This window comes from Xyrauchen texanus, chromosome 39 (assembly GCF_025860055.1).
Source record: "Xyrauchen texanus isolate HMW12.3.18 chromosome 39, RBS_HiC_50CHRs, whole genome shotgun sequence".
NCBI classification, from domain to species: domain Eukaryota; kingdom Metazoa; phylum Chordata; class Actinopteri; order Cypriniformes; family Catostomidae; genus Xyrauchen; species Xyrauchen texanus.
Window position 1 is genome coordinate 11,195,034 of NC_068314.1, and position 24,502 is coordinate 11,219,535.

A 24,502-nucleotide genomic window follows, 5' to 3' on the forward strand; every position below is an offset into this window, starting at 1 on the left:
AAACTTATTCCATGGTTCCTGATAATATCTCCAAGGGGAAGCATATACAAGGAGAAAAGCAGAGGCCCTAAAACTGATCCCTGTGGCACTCAATACTTTTTGATTTGACAATTCCTCATTTACACAGACAAAGTGGTAGTGGTCTGCTAAATAGGACCTAAACCATGCTAATTCAAGTCCACAAATGCCAACATAATTCTCAAACCTATTAAAAAGAATGTCATGATCTATGTTCTCGAAGGCAGCACTAAGATCTAAAAGCACTTGAAGAGAAATGCAGCCGATCAGATGATAAGAGCAAGTCGTTTGTAACTCAAAGAAGTGCAGTCTGTACTGTGACGGGTCCTAAATCCTGACTGAAATTATTCATATTTACTATTTCTCTGTTGAAATAAACATAGTTGGGAGTACACTACATTTTCTTGTATTTTCTACATAAACGAGAGATTTGAAATTAGTTCTATAATTAGTCAGTTCTCTTGGATCAATCTGGGGCTTCTTAAGTGGTTTGATAACTGCCATTTTAAAGTTTCTTGGGACATGTCCTAATGATAGCGAGTAGTTAATAATATTAAAAAGAGGTTCTGTGATTACAGAGAATACCACTTTTATGAGCTTAGGTGGTATTGGATCTAACATAGATGTTGTGGCTTTTGATGTTTCGATAAGTTTTGTTAGCTCTTCATGACCCATTACAGTGTAGGATTGAAGTTGCTTGTGAGGAAAATTATGAGACACTGTTTTCTGAGGTTCTGTGACAGAAGATTGCATAATTCCAATTTTATTTCTGATTATTAAAATTTTATCAGTAAAGAAATTCATGAAGTCATAACTATTGTACTGCAATCTGGTTCAGTCAAGACTTCATTCCTAACCAGCCATAGTACTGAATAAACACCTAGGATTGTTATAGTTATTTTCTACAAGTTTGCTAAAATATGCTGTCCTGGCAGCTTTTAGTGCCTGTCTGTAGCTGTCTCCACAGAGGAGCCGTCGATGTTCAGCGGAGAGCGGTCACTCTCTGCTCTCCAAAAGTCAACAACCCTCTCTTTTGTTTTGTCCACATTCAGAGACAGGTTGCTGGCTACCAGTCCGTTAGCCGCTGCACATCCTCTCTGTATGCTGACTTGTCATTTTTGCTGATGAGACCCACCACGGTCGTGTCATCGGCGAACTTAATGTTGTGGTTCGAGCTGTGCATTGCTGCACAGTCGTGAGTCAGGAGAGTGAACAGCTGTGGACTGAGCACACAGCCCTGGGGGGCCCCAGTGCGGTGGTGGTGGAGATGCTGTAACCAATCCGGACTGAGGTCTCCAGTCAGGAAGTCCAGGATCCAGTTTCAGAGGGAGGTGTCCAGGCCCAGTAGGTTCAGCTTTCCAATCAGGTGCTGAGGAATTATTGTGTTGAATGCTGAGCTGAAGTCTATGAACAGCATTCGAACATATGAGTCCTTTTTATCTAGGTGGGTGAGGGCCAGATAGAGGGTGGTGGCGATGGTGTCGTCTGTTGAAAAGTTTGGACGATACGCGAACTGCAGTGGGTCTAGTGAGGGGGGCAGCTGGGTCTTAATGTGCCTCATGACGAGCCTCTCGAAGCACTTCATGATGATGGGTGTGATTGCGACGGGACTGTAGTCATTGAGGCAGGACACTGAAGACTTCTTTGGCATGGGGACGATGGTGGTGGACTTGAAGCACGTTGGAACGACGGCGCTGCTCACAGAGATGTTGAAGATGTCAGTAAGAACATCTGCCAGTTGGTCTGCACATCCTCTTAGCACTCTGCCAGGAATGTTGTATGGTCCAGCAGCCTTCTGTGGGTTGACTCTACGTAGAGTTTTCCTCACATCCGCCGTGGTAAGACAGAGCACCTGGTCGTTGGGAGGAGGGGTGGTCTTCCTCGCCACCACGTCATTCTGTGCTTCAAACCTAGCGTAGAAGTCATTCAGCGCATATGGAAGGGAGGCATCTTTGTCAAAGGCAACCGATGTTGTCCTGTAGTTGGTGATGGCCTGGATGCCCTGCCAAATGCACCGCGTGTCGCCGCTGTCCTGGAAGTGACTGTGGATTCTCTGGGCGTGTGCGCGCTTTGCCTCTCTGATGGCCCGGGACAGTTTAGCCCTCGCTGTTCTTAGGGCAGCCTTGTCACCTGCTCTGAAGGTGGAGTCTTGGGTTCTCTGCAGCGCACGCACCTCCGCAGTCATCCACGGCTTCTGGTTGGAGCGTGTGGTGATGGTCTTGGAGAAGGTGACATCATCTATGCACTTGCTGATGTAGCTGGTCACTGATGCGGTGTATTCCTCCAAGTTGGTAGAGTCGCCATATGTTGCCCTGTTGAGACAGGGAAACAAATAAAATAATATAAGCATAGATGCAATTAAATTTATTGCAGAGTTTCTGGTTCCAGCAGACTATACTAAAGCAGCCTAGTTGTGGGTTGAAGGATAAATGAAGTGTATTCCTGGCTAAATAAATGAGTCTTTAGTCTAGACTTAAACTGAGGGAGTGTGTCTGCATCTCAAACAGTGTTAGGGAGACTATTCCATAGCTTAGGAGCCAAATATGAAAAAGATCTACCACCTTTTGTGGTTTTTGATATTCTAGGAACTATTAACAGGCCAGAATTTGCGATCGTATTGAACGTGATTGAATATAGCATGGTTGAAGGTCACTTAAGTACTGCAGAGCTAGACCATTCAAAGCTTTGTAATTAGTTAACAGAATTTTAAAATTAATACTAAATTTAACTGGTAGCCAATAACAATGGCTAACAATGATAAAATTGGGCTAATATGATCATATTTCTTGGTTCTCGTTAGCACTCTGGCTGCTGCATTTTGAACCAATTGAAGTTTATTTATTGATCTTTCTGGACATCCTCCCAGTAATGTATTACAATAATCTAGTCTTGAGGTCATGAACGCATGAATTCATTTTTTGGCATCAGCAACAGAGAGCATGTGCCGTAATTTAGTAATATTTCTTAGGTGGAAGAATGCTGTTCTACAGACATTGGTAATTTCATTTTCAAAGGACAGATTGGTATCAAATATAACACCCAAGTTCTTCGCTGTTGAAGATGATGTAACTAGTGTTGTCACGATACCAAAAATTCAGTAGTCGGTACCAATACCAGTGAAATTTCATGGTACTCTGTACCATTTTCGGTACCAAAGCAAAAACAGGTTACTAAACAACACTCTTTTATTAACAAAGTCTACAAAACATTAGCAGCAGAACTAAGAACAGAAATATGCCATTGAGCAACACTTTAATTGAAATATATTATTTTTTTAATTATAACAAAACTGAACAATGTATGCTTATTGATATTTTTGAACACTTATATAAGATTTGCTTCAACTTTTGCAACTTTTAATTTAAGTTTTTACCAAGTACTAAAAAAAAGCCTAAATAAACAAGCATACAATAGAATTAATAAAAAACAATTTCCAAACTAATGTGCAAAGTGCTCTCTTATTAATAAAGCTGCGTATTGCCAATTTTCTTCATGATAAGAAATGCACAGTCGCGAGCAATCACGTTCTAATTTAGCTGCATTTAGCGTGCACACTCGAGGGATGACGTCCCCTAGGCAGAGTCTCTATGGCAAGCAGTTTTAACGTTTATTAATTTCCAGGATATGAATTCTTGATATCAACAATTCAATTTTCACTAGTTAAAATGATTGTTATTGATATCAGATATTCGATATCATCTAGTAACAATGGCAATTTTTGATATCAGAAATTACATTTCCACTAGTAACAATGCTAATTCTTTATCAACAATTACATTTTTACTAGTTAAAATGCTCATTCTAGATATCAAGAATTGTATTTCAACTAGTAAAAACTATAATTCTTGATATCTGTAATTGTATTTTAACTAGTGAAATGTCACCATAGGCTGCCATTCAAAATCAATTGTTGATAGCAAGAATTGATTTCTTGTTGAAATTCCAATTTCACATATCAGAAATACAATTCATACTAGTAAAAACCTTTATTTTAGATATCAAGAATTCAATCGTCACTAGTTGAAATGTCTATTCTTGATATCAACAATTGAATTGCTGCTAGTAACAATGTTCATTTTTGATATCAATAATTCCATTTTCACAAGTGACAATGTTCATTTCTGATATCATGAATGTGATTGTTACTAGTAAGAAAGCCATTTTAGATATCTGAAATTATGTTGATATTATAAAAACATTTTCAGATATCAAAAATTTTAATTTTTACTAGTAGCAATTCAATTGTTGATATCTAGAATAGACATTTTTACTAGTAACCACTTAATTCTTGATATCAAGAATAGACATTTTAACTAGTGAAAATTGAATTGTTGATATCAAGAATTCATATCCTGGAAATGAATAAAAGTTAAAACGGCTTGCCATAGAGTCTCTCTCTCAGCCGGGTGCAGTTTCAATCTCTCCCCATTAGATCGGGACATTCACGCAACTCATTGAAGGAGGCACCGACCACACAGAGAAATGCCAGTTTCTGAGTTTATAGTTATTTACATGAGCTGCTTCTGTATTATTTGAACTTTAATAAAGCAATTTTACTGCATTTAAGATGTTACGCCGGGATGTTTCCTTTAAAGAGCTCCGCCTCCGCTTATTCCACAACAAGAGTGCTTCTGAATGTACTTTTTTTTTAATCATTCCCTAATACTTTGGGATCTACATAAAATAAACTGTGAAAGTTTCGAGTGCATCTGGACTGATCTGTGTAATTCTTCCTCCATTAGGCGTGAATTGCTGCTCTCGCGCGTCATTGTTACAGTGATTTCATGTTACGTTAAATGAGATCAAACGGCTTTGCGACAACAAACATTTTTCTCATCAATTTTGTATTTTCGACGATGTCAATAATGTCGACTAAACGTTTCAGCCCTAATGTAAATGATAATATGCTTTTAAACTCACCTGCTTTATTTGCTTGAATAAATCCGGGTGTCTGTCTTTATTACGTTTGACGTGTTTCCTCCTTTCGTCAGAAAATTGTGAAAGCGGCATTTACAAATAGGTTTTTGCTGATCTATGATGTTTCCCTTTTCATCAGCCTCAAATGCAAATAATTTCCAAACCTGGCTTTTTCCACTTTTCAACATGATTCAGTTGAGACTCCGCAGCAGCAGCTTTGCTTGTCGTCATCTTTTGCTTGTTGTGAGCATTCGAAAGTTCCCGCCTCTGCGTGGATACCGGGTAGACCCGGCACTCTGTACCCCGGTACCTTCAGAAATTCTGGTGTCTAAATAATTTTTTGTTTGAGTACCGACTTGGTACCGGTATTTTTGACAACACTAGATGTAACGGTACATCCATCGAGAGTCAAATGATATTTTAGCTGCTTATTTTTAGAGGTTTTTTTGGTCCAATAATGAGTACCTCTGTTTTGTCAGAATTGAGTAGAAGGAAATTTCTTTTATTTCATTGATACACACTTCTAGTTTGGAGAATTGTGAAATCTCATCAGGTTTTGAAGAAATAAAAAGTTGTGTATCGTTGGCATAACAGTGTATATTACTCTGTGTATGTTAGTCTGTACTAATTGAGTATATTACTCTGGATAAAGGCATCCGGTTGGGTTGCCCTCTTTCCCCATAATTTTCTGTCTTGCCCTGGAACCATTAGCAGCCACAATAAGAAAGGAAGATGATTTTCCAGGGGTGTTGGTGGGAGGTGTGGAGCGTAAGCTTCTGTTTTACGCAGATATTATATTATTCATCTCTGTCCCTACTAGGTCTATGCTATGCCTACACATAATTATTAATTCCTTTTCTAAGTTCTCGGGATACAGAGTTAAATGGTATAAATCTTAAGCTTTGTCTCTGACAGCATACTGCTCAGTAATTGCTTTCCAGACAGGCACCTTCCAGTGGCCCAAACAAGGCATTAAGTATTTGGGCATTTTATTACCAGCAAATTTGTCTAATTTAGAGTTCACTTTGACCCCTTAATAAAAAGGATTTTGAGCGATGTGGACAGGTGGGCCTCATTACATTTATCGATGATTGGGAAGGTTAATGTTTTTAAAATGAATTGTATTCCAAAATTCAACTACCTGCTACAGTACTCCCTATAGATGTCCCCCTCTCTTATTTCAAGCAATTTGATAGCATAGCGAAGTCCTTAATTTGGAATGGGAAATGTCCCAGATTACATTTCAGTAAGCTGCATAGGCCATTTGACAAAGGTGGGCTAGGCCTACCCAAGATCTTGTTTTATTATTATTATGCGTTTAGTCTCAGGCATCTGGCTCATTGGTCAGTTCCACCTGAGAGAGCCCCTCACTGGTTTTGTATTGAACAGGAAGTTCTTGCCCCTATTTCGCCATTGCAAAGCCTTTCTATCAAACTTATTGGAGAAGTTAGGGTACACCCCTTTACCTCGCATTTACACTTGTTATGGACAAAATTGTCCAGAGTGTTTAATTCTGACATTTATTTAAATGTTGCCTCGATCTTATGGCTTAACCCCAAATTATGTATTAATGGATCCCCATTTTGCTGGTCTGAGTGGATTGTGAGGGCGGTTGCTACGCTTGGTGACCTATATGAGAGTGCAGTGTAGAGATCCTTTGAAAATCCTGTTCAACATTTTGGCATTCCCAGATCTCAGTTCTTTAGATATTTACAGCTGCAACACCTGCTCTTTACGTTTTTTGAGAGTAGCATACACCCTACCTAAAGCTGCAGATAATCTGGGAGTGGTGATTACTGATTCTGGGAAAGTTCATGAGGCATCAGTGTATTACTCCCTGCTAATTCAGAGTCTGGTAGACGGAGCTTCAACCTCTCTCAAGTGATTATGGGAGAAAGATTTGGACTTGGTATTAGAGGAGGGAAAGCAGGCTAGGATTTAAAAAAAAACATCAAGTCTGCATCTAGAGTTGCAAGGGTGCGCCTTATGCAATTTAATATTTTTCATTGATTATATTAGACCCCCTCTAGATTGTATAGGCTTGGTCTTAAAGACACACCCACCTGCTGGTGATGCCAATCAGAGGATGGTGACATAACCAATGTATCTGGTGCGCCCTCATTTCATGAGTGGTGCTCAGAAATGGGGAGGGTGGTGGCCTTTCAAGAAGGATCATTTTTAAGGCTAGGAAAGTTTGTAGAGAAATGGGCTGGATACCTGACATTACTTGATGTGTAATAATTGTTATATATATAATATACCTATATAAATTCTATAATTTTTTTTTTTGCTCTTGTATATATGTTTTGTAGGAATCAATAACAAATTATAATTACAAAAGAATAAGACTGATCAGGGCTTTCATCATAGTTAGCGGTAGTTCACCTTTCTTTAACCCTCTGGGGTCTGAAGGTGTTTTGGGCACTGACAAGTTTTGACACGCTTTGACATTTGTGCTATTTCAGTTGCTTAAAAAACACAATAATGGCTAAAGTCTGATAACACTGCATTCAGCACAAACTGGACTACAACAATATGTGAGCAACATGTGTACACCTATTTTTGGGTAGTTTCTCCCATTCTTCTTTGCAGGACTTCTCAAGCTCCATCAGGTTGGATGGGGAGTGTCGGTGCACAGCCATTTTCAGATCTCTCCAGAGATGTTCAGTCGGGTTCAAGTCTGGGCTCTGGCTGGGCCACTCAAGGACATTCACAGAATTGTCTCATGGCCACTCCTTTGTTATTTTTGCTGTGTGCTTAGGGTCGTTGTCCTGTTGGAAGATGAATCTTCACCCCAGTCTGAGGTCCAGAGCACTCTGGAGCAGGTTTTCATCAAGAATGTCTCTGTACATTGCTGCATTCATCTTTCCCTCGATCCTGACTAGTCTCCCAGTCCCTGCCGCTGAAAAACATCCCCACAGCATGATGCTACCACCACCACGCTTCACTGTAGGGATGGTATTGGCCAGGTGATGAGCGGTGCCTGGTTTCCTCCAGACATGACGCTTGCCATTCAGGCCAAAGAGTTCAATCTCAACCAGAGAATTTTGTTTCTCATGGTCCGAGAGTCCTTCATGTGCGTTTTGGCAAACTCCAGGCTGGCTGTCATGTGCCTTTTACTGAGGAGTGGCTTCCGTCTGGTCAATCTACCATACAGGCCTGATTGGTGGAGTGCTGCAGAGATGGTTGCTCCTGACCAAGGCCCTTCTCCCCCGATCGCTCAGTTTGGCTGGGCGGCCAGCTGGTGGTTCCAAACTACTTCCAATTTTGGATGATGGAGGCCACTGTGCTCATTGGGACCTTCAATGCTGCAGACATTTTTCTGTACCCTTCCCAAGATCTGTGCCTCAATTCAATCCTGTCTCGGAGGTCTACAGACAATTCCTTGGACTTCATGGCTTGATTTGTGCTCTGACATGCACTGTTAACTGTGGGACCTTAAATAAACAGGTGTGTGCCTTTCCAAATCATGTCCAATCAACTGAATTTACCACAGGTGGACTCACATCAACTTGTAGAAACATCTCAAGGATGATCAGTGGAAACAGGATGCACCTGAGCTCAATTTTGAGTGTCATGGCTAAGGCTGTGAATACTTATGTACATGCGATTTATTTATTTTTTATTTGTAATTAATTTGCAAAGATTTCAAAAAAACTTCTTTCCCGTTGTCATTATGGGGTATTGTTTGTAGAATTTTGAGGAAAATAATGAATTTAATCAATTTTGGAATAAGGCTGTAACATAACAAAATGTGTAAAAAGTGAAGCGCTGTGAATACTTTCCGGATGCACTGTACATGTTTGTATTTTTGAGAAAATAAAGTTTATGCATGATTTAAGTACGTGCTTATCAAATTAAAGATCTGTTCAGTCGAAGATCTGCACGATCCTCTGCAGTCGAATTTCATCCCTCTCGGAGGCTTAATTAGCCTAATACGGGACCGGGTGTGTAGGATCATGACCCGCCCTCCGCCCTGCCACACTCATCTACCTGGATTGAGATAAAATTGCTGCTCTGTGCTTCTTTGTGTTCACTCACAACAGACAACAAAGTCCAATAGCTCGTTCTGCACAGTTTTAAAAGTTCCCTTAATCACAGTGGCATTCTCAAGGTGCTCTTTCAACACTCCATCAAGGGAAGCAACAAAATACACCAACCCACAGAATATACCGGGCTTATCCCAGCTCTCTCTCTCTCATCATGGCCACGGAAAGCCAGCTCTAAGGCGCCACAAAATTTCACACTGCCTATTATTCTAGACAGGATGTGCTGATTTTTTTTGTCACCACTTCATTGTGCCTTCTAATGACAATCTTGTAGCCTTTATCTAGCTGTTCAGCAATGCTAAGCTTCCCAAAAAACTGTAGCCTCATAGCATTGTCTAGATGGCCAGAGCTACTTTCATGACTTTTGCATTTTTCAGAAGATGTTTTAAGTCTTGTACCCCCGTCATTGTCCTCAACGCTTTGGTGTCGGGACTTTGAAATAGCATACAGGGAAAACAATAAAAGGCATTTCTCCAGCTAGCCAACTCTGCCATAACACGAGCTGGTAAAAGTGCAGGTGTAAGCTCGTCCTCGATCACTTGATGACTGCTGTGTAAATCAGGCCGATCCGGTCCAAGCTCCTTTATCCTTTTTTTCTTGTTTTCTTCAGGTGAACACCTTGTGAAAGGTGGACTGATGGTCAGATATCTGATGCGCTCTCGAGAGGTTAGGGACTGTGATCGTTTTTTACAGTAACATTCCTGAATGTTTTAATTTTAGAACAGTCACATTTTGCTTTACAATTTATTTCACAAATGTAACCCTAGAATGCAGATGTGAATCAAAAATGACTTTGCAACTAGTTTTTGGGACATATTTTAACATGAAGTGGTCTTTTGATCTAACACTTTAGTTATTCCTCAAACAAGGTTTCTTCTATCATGTGAAGTGACGTTCAACATTTAGTTAAAGATTTTTTAAATTATAAGATAATTTGAATCACTACTCCTAGAATGCATATGTGGGTCCTCTTTAACCCATATGTGTTTTCTACACTGCGTGCCCAATTATTAGGCAAGAAAGTATTTTGATCTTATTATTTCCATGCATATTTTCCAACTCAAAACCATATAAACCTGAATGCTTATTGGATTCAATCATTTTCAGGTGGTATGTATGTGTAATGAGGGAGGGTGTGGCAAAAGTGACCAACACCTTATATCAAGGTGTGCATAATTATTAGGCAGCTTCTTTACCTCAGGTAAAATGCCAAACAATTGACAAAAAAAAAAATGTCTTTTATTGAACAAAACACAAATTAACAAGACATAGCAGCTTATAAAAGTAAGAGACCAATGACACACACACACATATATACACATAAAAAAACAAACACAATTATAGATGTATAGATATAGTAGTGTCTACAGGTACTGTGTTAAGTTTAAGGAATAGTTTAATTTAATGTCATATAATAGTAATCATTATTATTAATCACATTTTTCTGGTGATGTTGTGGAGAGAGAGGGAAAAAGAAAGATATAGATTTAAACTAGCTGAAAAAGAGATTTAACTGACACTGAAAATTAAAATATTGTAAAATGCCTGTCAGACGGATGCAACACTCTTGAAGTAGCTAAATTATTGAGGCATGACTACTGGACAAATATTCCTTTTTGTTGCAAATAGTCAACTGGAAGTCAAAAAACGCATGGAGAAAAGGTGCAAATTAACTGCAAAAGACTTATTAAACGAAGAATAATTAAATGTGAAGCTACCAGGAACCCATTATCCTCCAATGCAACAATATTCCAGAACTGCAACCTACCTGGATTGTCCAGAAGTACAAGGTGCCAAGTTCTCAGAGATATGGCCATGGCCAAGAAGGCTGAAACACGACCACCACTGAATATATTCACAAGTTGAAGCATCAAGATTGGGCAATAAAATACATGAAGACAGATTTTTTTGTAAAGATTAAACAGAATTTTCTTTCATTCGGATGAAATGCTGTGCCAACCTGAAACTTGGCGGTTCAACTTCAATGGCATTAACGATATCAACTAACAATCTCAACTAATGAGCTGCTGAGTGGGAAAGTGAATCATCCAATCACATGAGGCCAAAAAATTAAAACAATACTGATACACTACAAACAAGATCTGTGCCGCATTGTAAAATCTGAAGCAACCAATTAGAGAGCAGCCTTAGGTCACCTGCTTGCCAAAAGTTTAAGGACCTATATACACACTCATTTGGCCAGCACCCTGCACACCGGAAGTATAGCCTATGTGTATACACACAGAATTTAACCAAATAAATGTTTTGATTAACTTTTTTTTTTTTTTTTACTAAATGCTAACACACGACTACCAGGTACATAGGACAACTACATATTATTTTGCAATATATAATTCATTTGTTTAACATGTTTAAGTAGACACCTTCTTTTGATAACTTGAAGGGGGCGGCACCCCAGCATCCCCCATTGACCAGCCGTGACTGGTCTCTAAACTACTAAGCTTTTTTTAATGATACAGTATATTAATACCCTCCTTATAGTCAGTCATGAAGAAAAGTTGCCTTGTTTCCATAGTTATTTGAAATTATAATCAATAATCTCAAATAATCTCTGTCTGTCTAATGTTACTGTTTAAATTATTTTAGCATCATGAACAATGCAATAGCAAAAACGTATGTCTTAATTATACATCCCTAACCGTCTTTTTATTGTGTTCTGTTGATGTATCGTGTTATTGACTGTTGTGTTAATTTGTTGATCAGGGACAGCAGAGATGAGGTGCTGGAGCACGGTAAGTTTCATAGAGCCTCTCATTGCTCCCCATCATTTAAATATGTGTAGGCTAATGTTCTTTCATGTTTCTGTGAGTGAATGATGTTTTGATGTGTTGTAGAGCTGATGATCTCAGACAGACATCAGAAGCGTGAGATCAGACAGCTGGAGCAGGAACTTCCTCGCTGGCAGGTGCTAGTGGACAGTATTACAGGTGTGAAAAACACTATTATCTATGATAAGATGAGCTTGTTCACTGCAGTGCTCATGTGATTGTGTGATGTCACTATTATTATTTCAGGCATGAATTCACCGGACTTTGATAATCAGACACTGGCAGCTTTACGTGGACGGATGGTCAGATATCTGATGCGCTCTCGAGAGGTTAGGGACTGTGATCGTTTTTTACAGTATCATTCCTGAATGTTTTAATTTTAGAACAGTCACATTTTGCTTTACAATTTATTTCACAAATGTAACCCTAGAATGCAGATGTGAGTCAAAAATGACTTTGCAACTAGTTTTTGGGACATATTTTAACATGAAGTGGTCTTTTGATCTAACACTTTAGTTATTCCTCAAACAAGGTGTCTTCTACCATGTGAAGTGACTTTCAACATTTAAAGATTTTTTAAATTATAAGATAATTTGCATCACTTCCCCTAGAATGCATATGTGGGTCCTATTTAACCCATATGTGTTTTCTACACTGCGTGCCCAATTATTAGGCAAGAGAGTATTCTGATCATATTATATCCATGCACATTTTCCAACTCGAAACCATATAAACTTGAATGCTTATTGGATTCAATCATTTTCAGGTGGTATGTATGTGTAATGAGGGAGGGTGTGGCGAAAGTAACTAACACCATATATCAGGGTGTGCATAATTATTAGGCAGCTTCTTTACCTCGGGTAAATGCCAAAAAATTGCACAAAAAAAATATTTTTCTTTTATTGAACAAAACACAAATGAACAAGACATAGTCACTTATACAAGTAAGAGAGTAAATATATATATATATATATATATATATATATATATATATATATATATATATATATATATACACACACACACACACACACACACACACACACACACACACACACACATAAAAAATAAACACAATTATAGATGTATAGATATAGTCTACAAGTACTGTGATAAGTTTAAGGAATAGTTTAATGTCATATAATAGTAATCATTATTATTAATTAAATTTTTCTGGTGATGTTGTGGAGAGAGAGAAAAAGAAATATATAGATTTAAACTAGCTGAAAAAGAGATTTAACTGACACTGAAAATTCAAATATTGTAAAATGCATTTCAGACAGATGCAACACTCTTGAAATAGCTAAACTATTGAGGCATGACCACTGGACAATATAAAATTTTGTTGCAAATAGTCAACTGGGATGCAAAAAACGCATGGAGAAAAGGTGCAAATTAACTGCAAAAGACTTGAGAATAATTAAACTTGAAGCTACCAGGAAGCCATTATCCTCTAATGCTACAATATTCCAGAACTGCAACCTACCTGGATTGTCCAGAAGTACAAGGTGCCAAGTTCTCAGAGATATGGCCATGGTCAAGAAGGCTGAAACACAACCACCACTGAATATATTCACAAGTTGAAGCATCAAGATTTGGCAAAGAAATACATGAAGACAGATTTTTCACAGGTTTTGTGGACAGATGAAATGAGAGTGACTCTTGATGGACCAGATAGATGTGCCTTGGCTGGATCACTAATGGACAAAGGGCACCACTTCGAGTCAGGTGGAGGAGGGATACTGGTATGGGCTGATATCATGAAGGATGAGGTAGTTGGACATTTTAGAGTTGAAGATGGACTGAAACTCAACTCTCAAACCTACTGCCAGTTTCTGAAAAGTACTTTCTTCAAGCAGTGGTACAGGAAGAAGTCCTCAGCATTCAAGGCCATGACCTTTTTGCAGGACAATGCTCCATCACATGCATCCAAGTACTCCACTGCTTGGCTAGCCAGCATGGGCCTCAAAGATGCCCAAATAATGACTTGACCCCCTTTCTCACCTGATTTAAATCCTACTGAGAACTTGTGGGCCCTTCTCAAAGGTGAGATTTAATGTGAGGGAAGACAACACACCTCTTTGAACAGCATTTGGGAGGCTGTGGTTGCTGCTTCAGCGAAGGTTGATTGTGAACAGATCAAAAAACTGACAGACTCCATGGATGGAAAGGCTCATGGCAGTTATTGAAAAGAAGGGTTGGTCACTGAATATTTTTGAAAGGTCAAAAATGTAATTGTCATTTTGTGTTACTTATTTGTTGCACCTTCTCAAAACATTTTGAATAAACAATTGTGTTGGGAGAAATTATTTTTGCAATTTAGTTGCCTAATAATTGTGCACACATATATTCCCCTGAGAAAAACAAAACTCACTTTTTCTTTGTTAAACATTTAGGTTTGAGGTTCACTAACATTTTGCATTGACTGAGAGCATTGTGTTTGTTCAACAATAAAATTAATCCTGAGAACTAACATTTGCCTTAGGCATCAGTGTATGGTAATCGGTGCATTTAACTCTGGTATTGTTTTCGTAATACATTTATTGTTTTCGGTTTCAATTTATGTTATTAATTATATGTTAAATACCATGTTCATGTTTATATTTATGTGTAGTATGCAAGTATAGAAAGTTGTGATTCAGCTGATGCTTCTATCCAAAGTGCTGGACATTACACCCATTAAAGGGACCATCCCCATGGAGCAAACTGAGCTTAGATGCCTAGTTCATAGCAAGGGCACAATGGTAACAGATCCTGGTTATGAATTTGAACCTGCAACTACGCCTCACCACTCCGTGCAACAAATATAGCAGCAATAATATTCTGCAATATAGACTACATAAAGTTGTAATTTCACTAGTTTATCACAATTTTTTTTTTGTTGTAAAAAGCACTTGATCTTTGTCCATTTTACTAATATTTATGTGTTTGTGAGGGTAGAGTTGTTGAGACATTTTATATTTTACCACCAAACATGAAAATTGCCCATGTTTCTGTTATACAGACTTTTTTACACTGTCACCCAAAACTACTTCTCCATTTTTGAAGTGACTGAAACTCTTCAGAATTTAATAAAAAAATATATCAACTATTTAAATTTTTTGATTAAAAATAGATTTATCATGAGTTAATTTTCCTTGAAAAAAATAAGTAGTTTTATAAAGAATAAGCATCTAGATTTCACCTGGGTCTTTTTTGACCCACATATGCATTGAATGGGGTGAAGTTCAATGTGCGTCCTAGGGTTGATAGTAGTAAAATATTTTAATAATTTTTAGATGGAATGGACAGAGCTATGAATAACAAACTGTTTTGAACAATTTCAGATCACACTTGGTCGTGCTACTAAAGACAAGCAGATAGATGTGGACCTGTCTTTAGAGGGACCTGCATGGAAGATCTCTAGAAAACAAGGTTGACCAGTTTAACAATTTTATTCATCATAAAAATAATGCTTTTATTTACTATGGTGCAAGTGAGTCTCATGTGTTTAGGTGAGTCATGTGTTTTGATAAGTCGCACTAAAACAGGAGTGAGTGTGGAGATCTGCTGTGCAGTAGAGTTCTGTTCAACTCTAATCAAACAAATTTGTGACTGCTAAGCAAGGTTCATGGGTTTACATTAGTGCATTTACAATGATTGTTCAATAACTCAATGTGTGTGATCAGACGTTGTTTTATGTTCACGTTCAAGTTGGTCACTTCAACGCTGCATCAGTAGCTGATGCCATGGGAGCTCCTTGCAGTAGTGACAATCACAGAACCCTTTTAGAATCATATAGAGCAGGGGTTTTCAAACTGGGGTCTGGGGACCCACAGGGGTCCGTGAGGGGGTGCTAAGGGGTCCACAAAAATTTCAGAGAAAGAACATTTAAAGATGTTGACATTTTAAATTCTAAAATTATTAATCACAATTGTTTTTATTGTATTGACAGCCAGAGCAGAAAATAAAAATAAACTGGTATATAACTTTTGTTTGTTGTGATAATAAATCTTATTTGTTAGAAATAAGGGTTGTAATTCATGATTATCTGTAAAGCTGCTTTGAAACAATATTTGTTGTACTTTTGGTCATTTATATAGCACTTTTCACAATTAAAATAAATCATTTAAGATTAATATTTATTAAGATTAATATAAAAAAGATATATTAATATTTGGGTTCAAACATGTAACATTACTCCAGCATAAGAAATATATTTTTGCTTTAGTACTATGGCAATATACAAACCAATTGTTTAATTATGCAAACAAAAAGTCTTCATAATATAATTTTTACTAGTTTTATCAGGGTGATCAAGGGGATCATTACATCCTTGTCACCAAAATTTTTGAAAACCCCTGATATAGAGCACTGAGAATTTTAGGATTATTTGTAGCTGGCTTTAGCCTTGCATCACACCTCTTCTCCATTTCAAGCAGCCTGCCCACACTTCGGCAAGCTGCTATCCTTTGCATTCGGCAGTGATGATGTTAAGGATATTTTGTCACTGGGCTTTCAGTAGTGAGACATGTACTTGCTCAGGTAAGGCATTTACCATAAATTCCCCCCCGTAGGAAGGAAAATTGGACAAAGCGGCTTCTGAGACTTGTGGTGCTTGTTAACCTCGTGGCTCCATTAATTGCCGCTCTGACCTCCAAGGTCTCTGCCTAGGAAATGTTCAGGATGAGTGGCCTGATGTATGTGGAGTTACACCCCCAGAAAGATTTGTCAGTAACTCTTCTCTCTCTTCCCACCATTTGAGCCGGGAACCAAAGTGTGACGTGTACTCCGTAACAGGATGGTTTTGCCTGTTTTTACAATTGTTTGTGGCATGCCAGATGACTGCCATGTCGCAACACACAGATTTTAAGGTGCCTACATGTCACCTAGCAGCCATCTTGCGTTCTCTGCTGTCACAATCTGGCAATGAGTTGGCAGCATGATTCAGGTCATTTTCAGTGCCTCTTTTACTGTAGTTGGCGACGTGTCAGAACACTGCTGTGCCGCAACATGGGTATTCAAACTCAAGAAGGCCTGTTAAATACATTAAATTGTGATTCCAAGCCCCCTCGCTTTCCTGACGTTGACTAGCTGGGAACGAGATTTGGCACTTTGGCATCTCAGGTCACTTCATTGTATATGTACTTTGTCTGCACGGGGCAACCAATCAGCAAAAATTTGCATAGCACAAAGCCTGTGAAACATACAGTTGCTCGACTGTGCTGTTAACCCCCGCCATTGAGCACAGGGGTTCTTCTGTGACTGTCAACGCCGCACGTCATCCACCCCCGGCTTGGTCAATTAGAGATGGTGGGCCTCGTGCAGCCAAACAAGGTCTGTAATTTGCACTGAGTACATGTCACAAGTGAACAAAAAACCTTGTTTCATATGTGCAAGGCATGTATGCAGTTAAACCCTGTGGAGCGTGTTCTTCCACATTCTCATGACAGTGCTCTTGCTTTACCTGCCATTGTATGCTGGGAACTAGAATAGAATCCCAGTCTTGTAACTGTTGTATTGACGAAGTGCCAGAAGACTGCCTCGCCTCAGCGCAAATTACACACCTTGTTCGGCTGCATGAGTCCCACCATCTCTAATTGACTAAGCCGGGGGTGGATGACGTGCCGGCATTGATAGACGGCTTTTGCAAGAGTACTTGGATGCAGGACTTACTTTATCCATGCTTTAAGTGTACGTCGCTGCCATACTGACTGGCAGTCGGTGATCCTCTGGTCAGTAAATCCAAGGTGGCGTTAGACGACGGAGGCCCTGTCGCCCATTTACCGTCATGGTCTGGGACATGGTGCTGATACTCAACATGCTTATGGGTTCCCCATTTGAGCTATTAGAGGCGGTAAGCTTACACACTGCTACTCACTTTGGCTTCATTTAAATGTGTCTGGGACCTTCAGGCCTTCTCAGTCAATGACAAGTGTCTCACTACCATGTCTGCTAGTGCCATTGTTATTTGTTCTCAGTCTATGACCGTTCTGTCTCTTCACTTCTCTAGGTGCGAATTAGAGGATTTATTTTATAGAGAGCATTTATTGTATAGAGAGCAGTCTGAATTAAACTGTCTGACCAATGATATGTGAGCTTTTGTCATGTTTTCAGAGTTTCTGCTGCTGCACGGGGTTTGGTGGTGCTAATCAACTGTGAAGGACCTGGCTGCAGACTGCAGAATTGGGTTGGGGGTGGGATTTCTATTTATAACACATATGCGTGTATTATAAATTTGTCACAACTTTGTGTCGCTCACCACACCCACATATAGTCGCTAGAGGTCGCTGTCGCTCGTATCACCAGAAGTACCCAGCTCTCATTGTAAATGAATGAGAACTAGTTGCTTTATTGCTGGAAGTTGCTGCATGTGTGTACAAGGCTTAAGACTTTGCTGGGTGTGGTTTGAACCCACAACTTTCCAGCAGCTTTTTCAACTGTCCAGCACTGTAAGATGTTTCCTGCTCTGTGGTTGATCAGTGAGGGTTTTTTTTGTTGTTGCTACACATTCAAACAGTCTTTTTGAAGTCACTATATGTTTAACTGTTTTACATTTGTTTTAATTTTACAGGATTTTTAAGCAGCACTGAACACTGTGAAAATGTTTAAATTAATATTTGATTTATTTATTCTGACTCAAGGGATCATTAAACTGAGGAATAATGGAGATTTCTTCATTGCTAATGAAGGCCGGAGACCCATTTACATTGATGGACGACCAGTTTTGTCTGGAAACAAATGGAAACTGAATAACAACTCTGTGATGGAGGTATGGACACACGTTACAGAAAATACTGCTTTAAATTCTTAAAGGGTCATGAAACACTAAACTACATTTTCTGAGATGTTACCAGGTATATATGCATTACACATGATAGAAGACAAAGTAAGCATTCATTTAATTTTAAGAGGAAAGTGGTTAATTTAGGGATTATTTGCGCTATTTTGTCGGGGTATAAAATCAACATCAAGTCAATGTCACACAATGTGATATTTCCCTGTACTATAGTGCATTTTTGTGTCATCAGTGTCTCATAATTATACATTAAAACACGTAATCAGTGCTTCAAACTCTCAAGCGGCTCAGAGTTAGTTGAGGGAGTTGATCGTACTAAATAGGATGAGAGTCCACACCCCCCACTCCACCCCCACCCCATGCTGCTGACAGAGGGACAGGACAGGCTTTCAATCTATGGCAAATAATTTTAAATGTTCACGCAGCACGCATTTTTAACATGAGTGTTTTGAGACCTATGGTGAGGTGGACTGTCTCTGACTAGGACTCATTAGAGAAGTTTACATTGATTGTGCCAGACACAAATTCCAACCATCAATCCTTCCTTCCTTATATAAAAATAATGATTCACCTCATCAATATAGCAATTTATGCAGTGCATAAATAAAAAAACATTTAAACATTATTAGCATTTGAAAATAACAAATTAGTTCAATGATGAAATGCTAAACCCATTAAATACCAACTGAATGTGCACAAGACCGTGAATTTAGATGTACAAATTTCAGAAATGTTCTATATTCAATACATTAGTCTGGTGATAACTACCTTTTGTTTAACTGATTTGGATAATTACATTGAGGAAACCACCTATTCAAAACAACCAGTAGGCCAAAACTCCAGAAAACATGAGTTTTCCACAAAAAAAAAGTTTAATTAAGTCAAAATTATTAAAGAAATGTAAAACATGATATTGTTGGGTCACTTGTAATAGAGACACTAGGTACCCAGAGAGAATCCACACAGTTTTTCTTTCTTTAAAAGAAATAAAATAAAATGAAATAAATGTCAAGAAAAGCATGCTATGGATTAAACTGCGTCAGTCCTCATTCCCAAATGAGCATGAAAGGCACCTGCATTTCATCCAAGATAAAGCTAATTACTGAAAGTGAATTCATTAATATATTGATTTGTGTAATAATGAAAGCTATAGTAAAAGAGTAAATAGTTCACGCATCAAAATGAGGCTATGAGACGTTATAATCAGTTATGTTCATTTATTTTAAAGGGACAGTTCACCCAAAAATTTTAATTCTCTCATTTACTCACCTTCATGATATCCCAGGTGTGAATGACTTTCTTCTCCACAACACATTTGAAGAAAATTAGAAAATTATCTTGGCTCAGTAGGTCCTTAAAATGCAAGTGGACGGTGATCCATAAATCAATGATAGTCAGCATAAACGTCATCCATATGAGTCCAGCTGTTAAATAAATGTCTTCTAAAGTGACACGATCGCTTTTGGTGCAAAAAAGGTCAATAAGTAAGTACTTTTATGCGTGTGAAGTAATCGTGTTGGCACATGAGACGCGAGAACTGAGGCACATGCGACACACATAGAAGAGCAAGCGCTGTTTACAAGTGAATAAGAGAACGCTGTACATAAGCTTAATTAGTTTGGGTTTAGATCTGTATTTATCTGTTTCTTTACTCACAATGGTGCATTTGTGTGCTTATCCTGGATTTCTCAACTAAGAGGAGAACGTGAGATTATATCCGTAACATGGCAACTCGAATATGTCACACTAGAGACCACATGATCCCCACCCTCTCGTGAAGCTTGGCCAAAGTATTGGATTATAGTTAAAAAGTACTTAAATATTGCACCAAAAGAAATCGTTTCGCTTTAGAAGACATTTATTTAACCTCTGGAGTCCTATCGATGACGCTTATGCTGACTAACTGTGGCTATGTTCACACAGTCAGTGTTTAGGATTTACAACCATATTTACTTCCAGTTGTGAGTTTTGAAATGTCCTGTTCATACAACAGCTTTCAGTAGCGACTTGAATTCTGTCTGTCTTACGCAGTCTTATTAAACCAGTCCAATTGACTACATAACCCTAATTGACTTTGATCCATCAAGATGTAAAGGCAACTGGCTTATAATCTTTCAGACATTCTACTGTTGATTTATTTGGCTCTGGGATAAAAGTAGTTGATTAAAAGCATCTGTAGTGAGAGGTTAAATATGTTAGTAAGGACCACTATTCACTTACATTGTATGGACTTACGGAGCTAAAATATTCTTCTAAAACTCTTCATTAGTGTTCTGCATAAGAAAAAGTCATACACATTTGGGATGGCAAGAGGGTGAGAAAATTATGTGAGAGAATTTTCATTTTTAGGGGGAACTATCCATTTAAGGGTAGGTGCAAATATGCTGTTTTCTGTATCACCAGTTAATGGGTTGTCTCATAGCCAATCCACTTCCACAAAATGCATATTCCATCATGACATCACAAGTAAAGAGACCCCACAACTAGGGCTGCCAATAAGAGGGGACAACTGGATATTATGTCCCGGGCCCAGCCTTGGGGGTGGGAGACTGTATATAAACACGGAGACAGTGTGCGAAAGTGCAGGGCACACGTTGAAAGAACTGTCCGCAACCCCTAAACTCATATGTAACCTGTCTTGTTGATTGATGCCATTGTGGAGAATGGAAAGCACTTTGTCTTCAGTAAACTCTGTCAAATGCTTGCAATTTTGATGGCAACTTCAGATCAATTGCTTGATTGCAACTATGGGTTTTTGTTCATATTTGTCTCTAAACTGGGTTCAGCAGTATTTCGCAATAACATTGCCTTATAGCCTATTTATAGACATTCTAGGAATAATACTAAATAATAATAATGTTCTGTAGTAATTTGTAAAGTGATTCTCTGAATAACCAGGTCAATAAAGCAAGTATTTAATTTCCCAGATTGCAGGTCTTCGCTTTGTGTTCCTCATCAATCAGGAGTTGATCTCTCTCATAAAGGCTGAAGCTGCCAAGATGATCCAGCCGTAATACTGAACTCACCTGATCATTTGACAAACACGATGACAGTGCTGTCCATCTTTATATCTGTGTAGATGAATATACAGAAGAGGAATGTGAAACCTGCATTAACAGCTGAGATTGGATCTGACTAAAGCTTTGTAGTTCAAATGAGAGAAAAGTGAAATTTGGAGGTGAATGGACATATTTAATATGCCTGTTTCATATGAGGTATATTGGACAAAGAACTGTATGTCACTGCTTGTTTGTGGTAGAATTAGTGTCTTTTTTCACTTCATCTTTTGCCAGCTTTTACATTTTGTTGAATTAAAACTTGCTAACCTAGTATTCTGTAAACAAATACAATGTGTTAATATTCTGTGGGGGCAACAATTAATATGTCTAATGTAAGATTTATTAAATAAAACAGAGTTCTTGATATATTTATACTTGTGTATTTTAATATCATGAGTCGAGTCTGAGTTTGCTCTGAGTGTGTTCAAATTAATGCAAGTGGATAATTCCACCTATTCTATTAATAAATGCACAGCTTTTAGGGTAGTAAATATAATTTTATGCACTAAAAGTTCACCAAAGCAATTTGAAAATGGCATTTAAAGATTATTATTTTTAGATAACCAACACAGCAGATATTAAACTAATAGGTTGGTAACTGGCATACTCAAAGGGGTCCTTGCCTTTCTTAAATATGAGTTATAAGATCTGCATTCTTATCCCTGTGGAGAGTTCCATTTTTCCAAGGCTAATTTAAATGAGTTTAGGACAAGTAGCGGCACTATATATACAGGTAGATTGCAAAAATTAGTTCAGGAGGGATCCTGTCACAACCTGGATCTTTATTTTTCCAGAGTCCAGAGCCAATTTTAATTGTTCAAGTGACAGGGTTATCATGCAGATCACAGTGATGATCATCTATTTTCGGGAGATTTATCTGTTTAAGAAAAGACATGTGGTCCAAATGACATGCTTGAGACTCTGATGTGTATAACTGTTCATAAAAAGCCTGAAATGTCCCATTTATATCCCTGGACTGGGTATATAAAGCACCCTAATTTTTTTTTATGGCATGCTTGTTTGCTCTAGACCAGGGTTCCTCAATAGGCAGCCTGAGAGAGACAAATCTTTGGCATGTGCTAAAGGCTTGTTCACAACAATTCTGTGACAATTTTGTGAGAAGAACTTCCCACGAAAGTTCCATCCACCTTATTCCTACGCCCCGTGATACTTTGCACGAAATGTGGGAGGTACTTCCACTGGGAAGTAAACACAGTTGTAGTTGCTTTGTATGTTCATAATTTTTTTTCATTGCGGTGTTGATCATTCATTCATAATTCTTGATGTATGAGCACAGCCTGATGGAGGTTAATAAGGACAATATATAGATAGCCTTTCTATCTTTAATAGAGGTTTGGGAGGATGATTTAAAGAAGTGGCCTCGGGATGTCTTGTTGAGTTACTGGTCAGATAACCACAAGATGTTACCACACTCTTCCACCAAGGCACTTGCAAGTTTGGTTTGTTGAATCATTGGTGCAAGTGCGAGGCCACTCTGTTCTCAGAAAAGCAAGGTCTTCAGTCACACACACAGTAACACAGTATGAGACAGTCTAAAAGTAACTGATTATGAATAAACAAGTATAAATGTAAACATTTGGGGGTCAAAACAGTTTTACTATAAATGCAAACTTTAATTATCATAACACTATTATCATAACATAAATATATATATATATATATATATATATATATATATATATATATATATAAATAAATAAATCATTTCCAACATTCTTTCGAATGTCCATGTATTAATATAAAATATTTTATGCCATGAGTGTACCTTCATTTACTATTAATATTATTTTAAATAGCCATGAAAAATTAAGCAATGTGATCATTTTACTTGGTTCACAAAAATGAGTCTGTTAATGTACTCTATTATTATTATTAGATTCCTCCGGTTGGAGGAAATCTATTGTTATTGATGGTTTTATTATTAGATTCCTCCGTAAGGAGGGAATCTATTGTAATTTATAGTATTATTATTATTAATATTATTAATATTATTATTATTATTATTATTCTCCTTGAGCCCCAATAGCTCAAAGTCACTGGTCAAACATTTTCTAAATTGGCACATTGATACTCCATGCCAACGGGTACCCCCAAACCAAGAATGGCCCACATTCGCCCATAGGTGGCGCTACAGGCCACGCCCAAAAAAAAAAATATTTTCAAAGTGATATAATTTCCACCCCATTTGTCCAAATCTTCTGAAACTTAGTAAACATGCCTAATTTCTCATGGGGAACAAAAAAGCCTCAAGGACCCATATTTCTGCCATTATGGATTTTCCTGTACAGTGAAAATTTTGGAAAACCTACAAAACTCTTCTTCTCCTGAACCTTAGCTCCAATTGACTTGGAATTTGGTACACGTGTGTAGAATTGTCTTTCCAAAACGTTACTTAGCAAAAATGAATGCAATACAAAATGGCTGAAATGGACGTGTTTATGTAAATGTACACACAAATGATGATCAAAAATGTAAAAAATCCCATTGATTTACAATGGCTGAGCAAAAGTGCCCCCTCTAATGGATAAATACGGTCTACATGTGGCTGAGCAAAGAGGCTCCCTCTACTGGAGTAACTCTGTCTACCACATGCAGCTCTCCTGGAGCCATCTCTCTAATAAAGCATTTCGGTCTCCTAGTGGGTGGAGCTCCAGACTTAGAAGCCAGATGACATTTAGCTTGTGTCTGCACGAAGGTATGCCAATTGTGTGTTTTAATGCTTTCCAGTTTGAACATTCAAGCGATTTTACACTATTCAACTCGACAAAGGCAAAACAACTCAAATAAATGTTTGCAAGCTGTTTGTGTGACACAGTGAGCGAGCCGCGTCGCGTCTAACGCTCGCATGCCGATGAGAGTTCGCTTTCGCTT

At 38.2% G+C, this 24,502-nt stretch overlaps 1 protein-coding gene across 2 annotated transcripts in view; it reads left to right on the forward strand.

Annotated features, from left to right (window-relative positions):
* Nucleotides 1-21,967, forward strand: part of mcrs1 (microspherule protein 1) — a 47,688-nt gene extending 25,721 nt beyond the window's left edge. For both annotated transcript variants that reach the window (XM_052111659.1, XM_052111660.1), the window contains exons 10-15: nucleotides 11,709-11,737; nucleotides 11,840-11,932; nucleotides 12,020-12,102; nucleotides 15,100-15,187; nucleotides 18,397-18,524; nucleotides 21,479-21,967. In XM_052111659.1, the coding sequence (XP_051967619.1) occupies nucleotides 11,709-11,737; nucleotides 11,840-11,932; nucleotides 12,020-12,102; nucleotides 15,100-15,187; nucleotides 18,397-18,524; nucleotides 21,479-21,565 (508 nt within the window). In that variant the 3' untranslated portion in view covers nucleotides 21,566-21,967. The remainder of the gene's footprint in view (nucleotides 1-11,708; nucleotides 11,738-11,839; nucleotides 11,933-12,019; nucleotides 12,103-15,099; nucleotides 15,188-18,396; nucleotides 18,525-21,478) is intronic.
* Nucleotides 21,968-24,502: the final 2,535 nt, after the last annotated feature.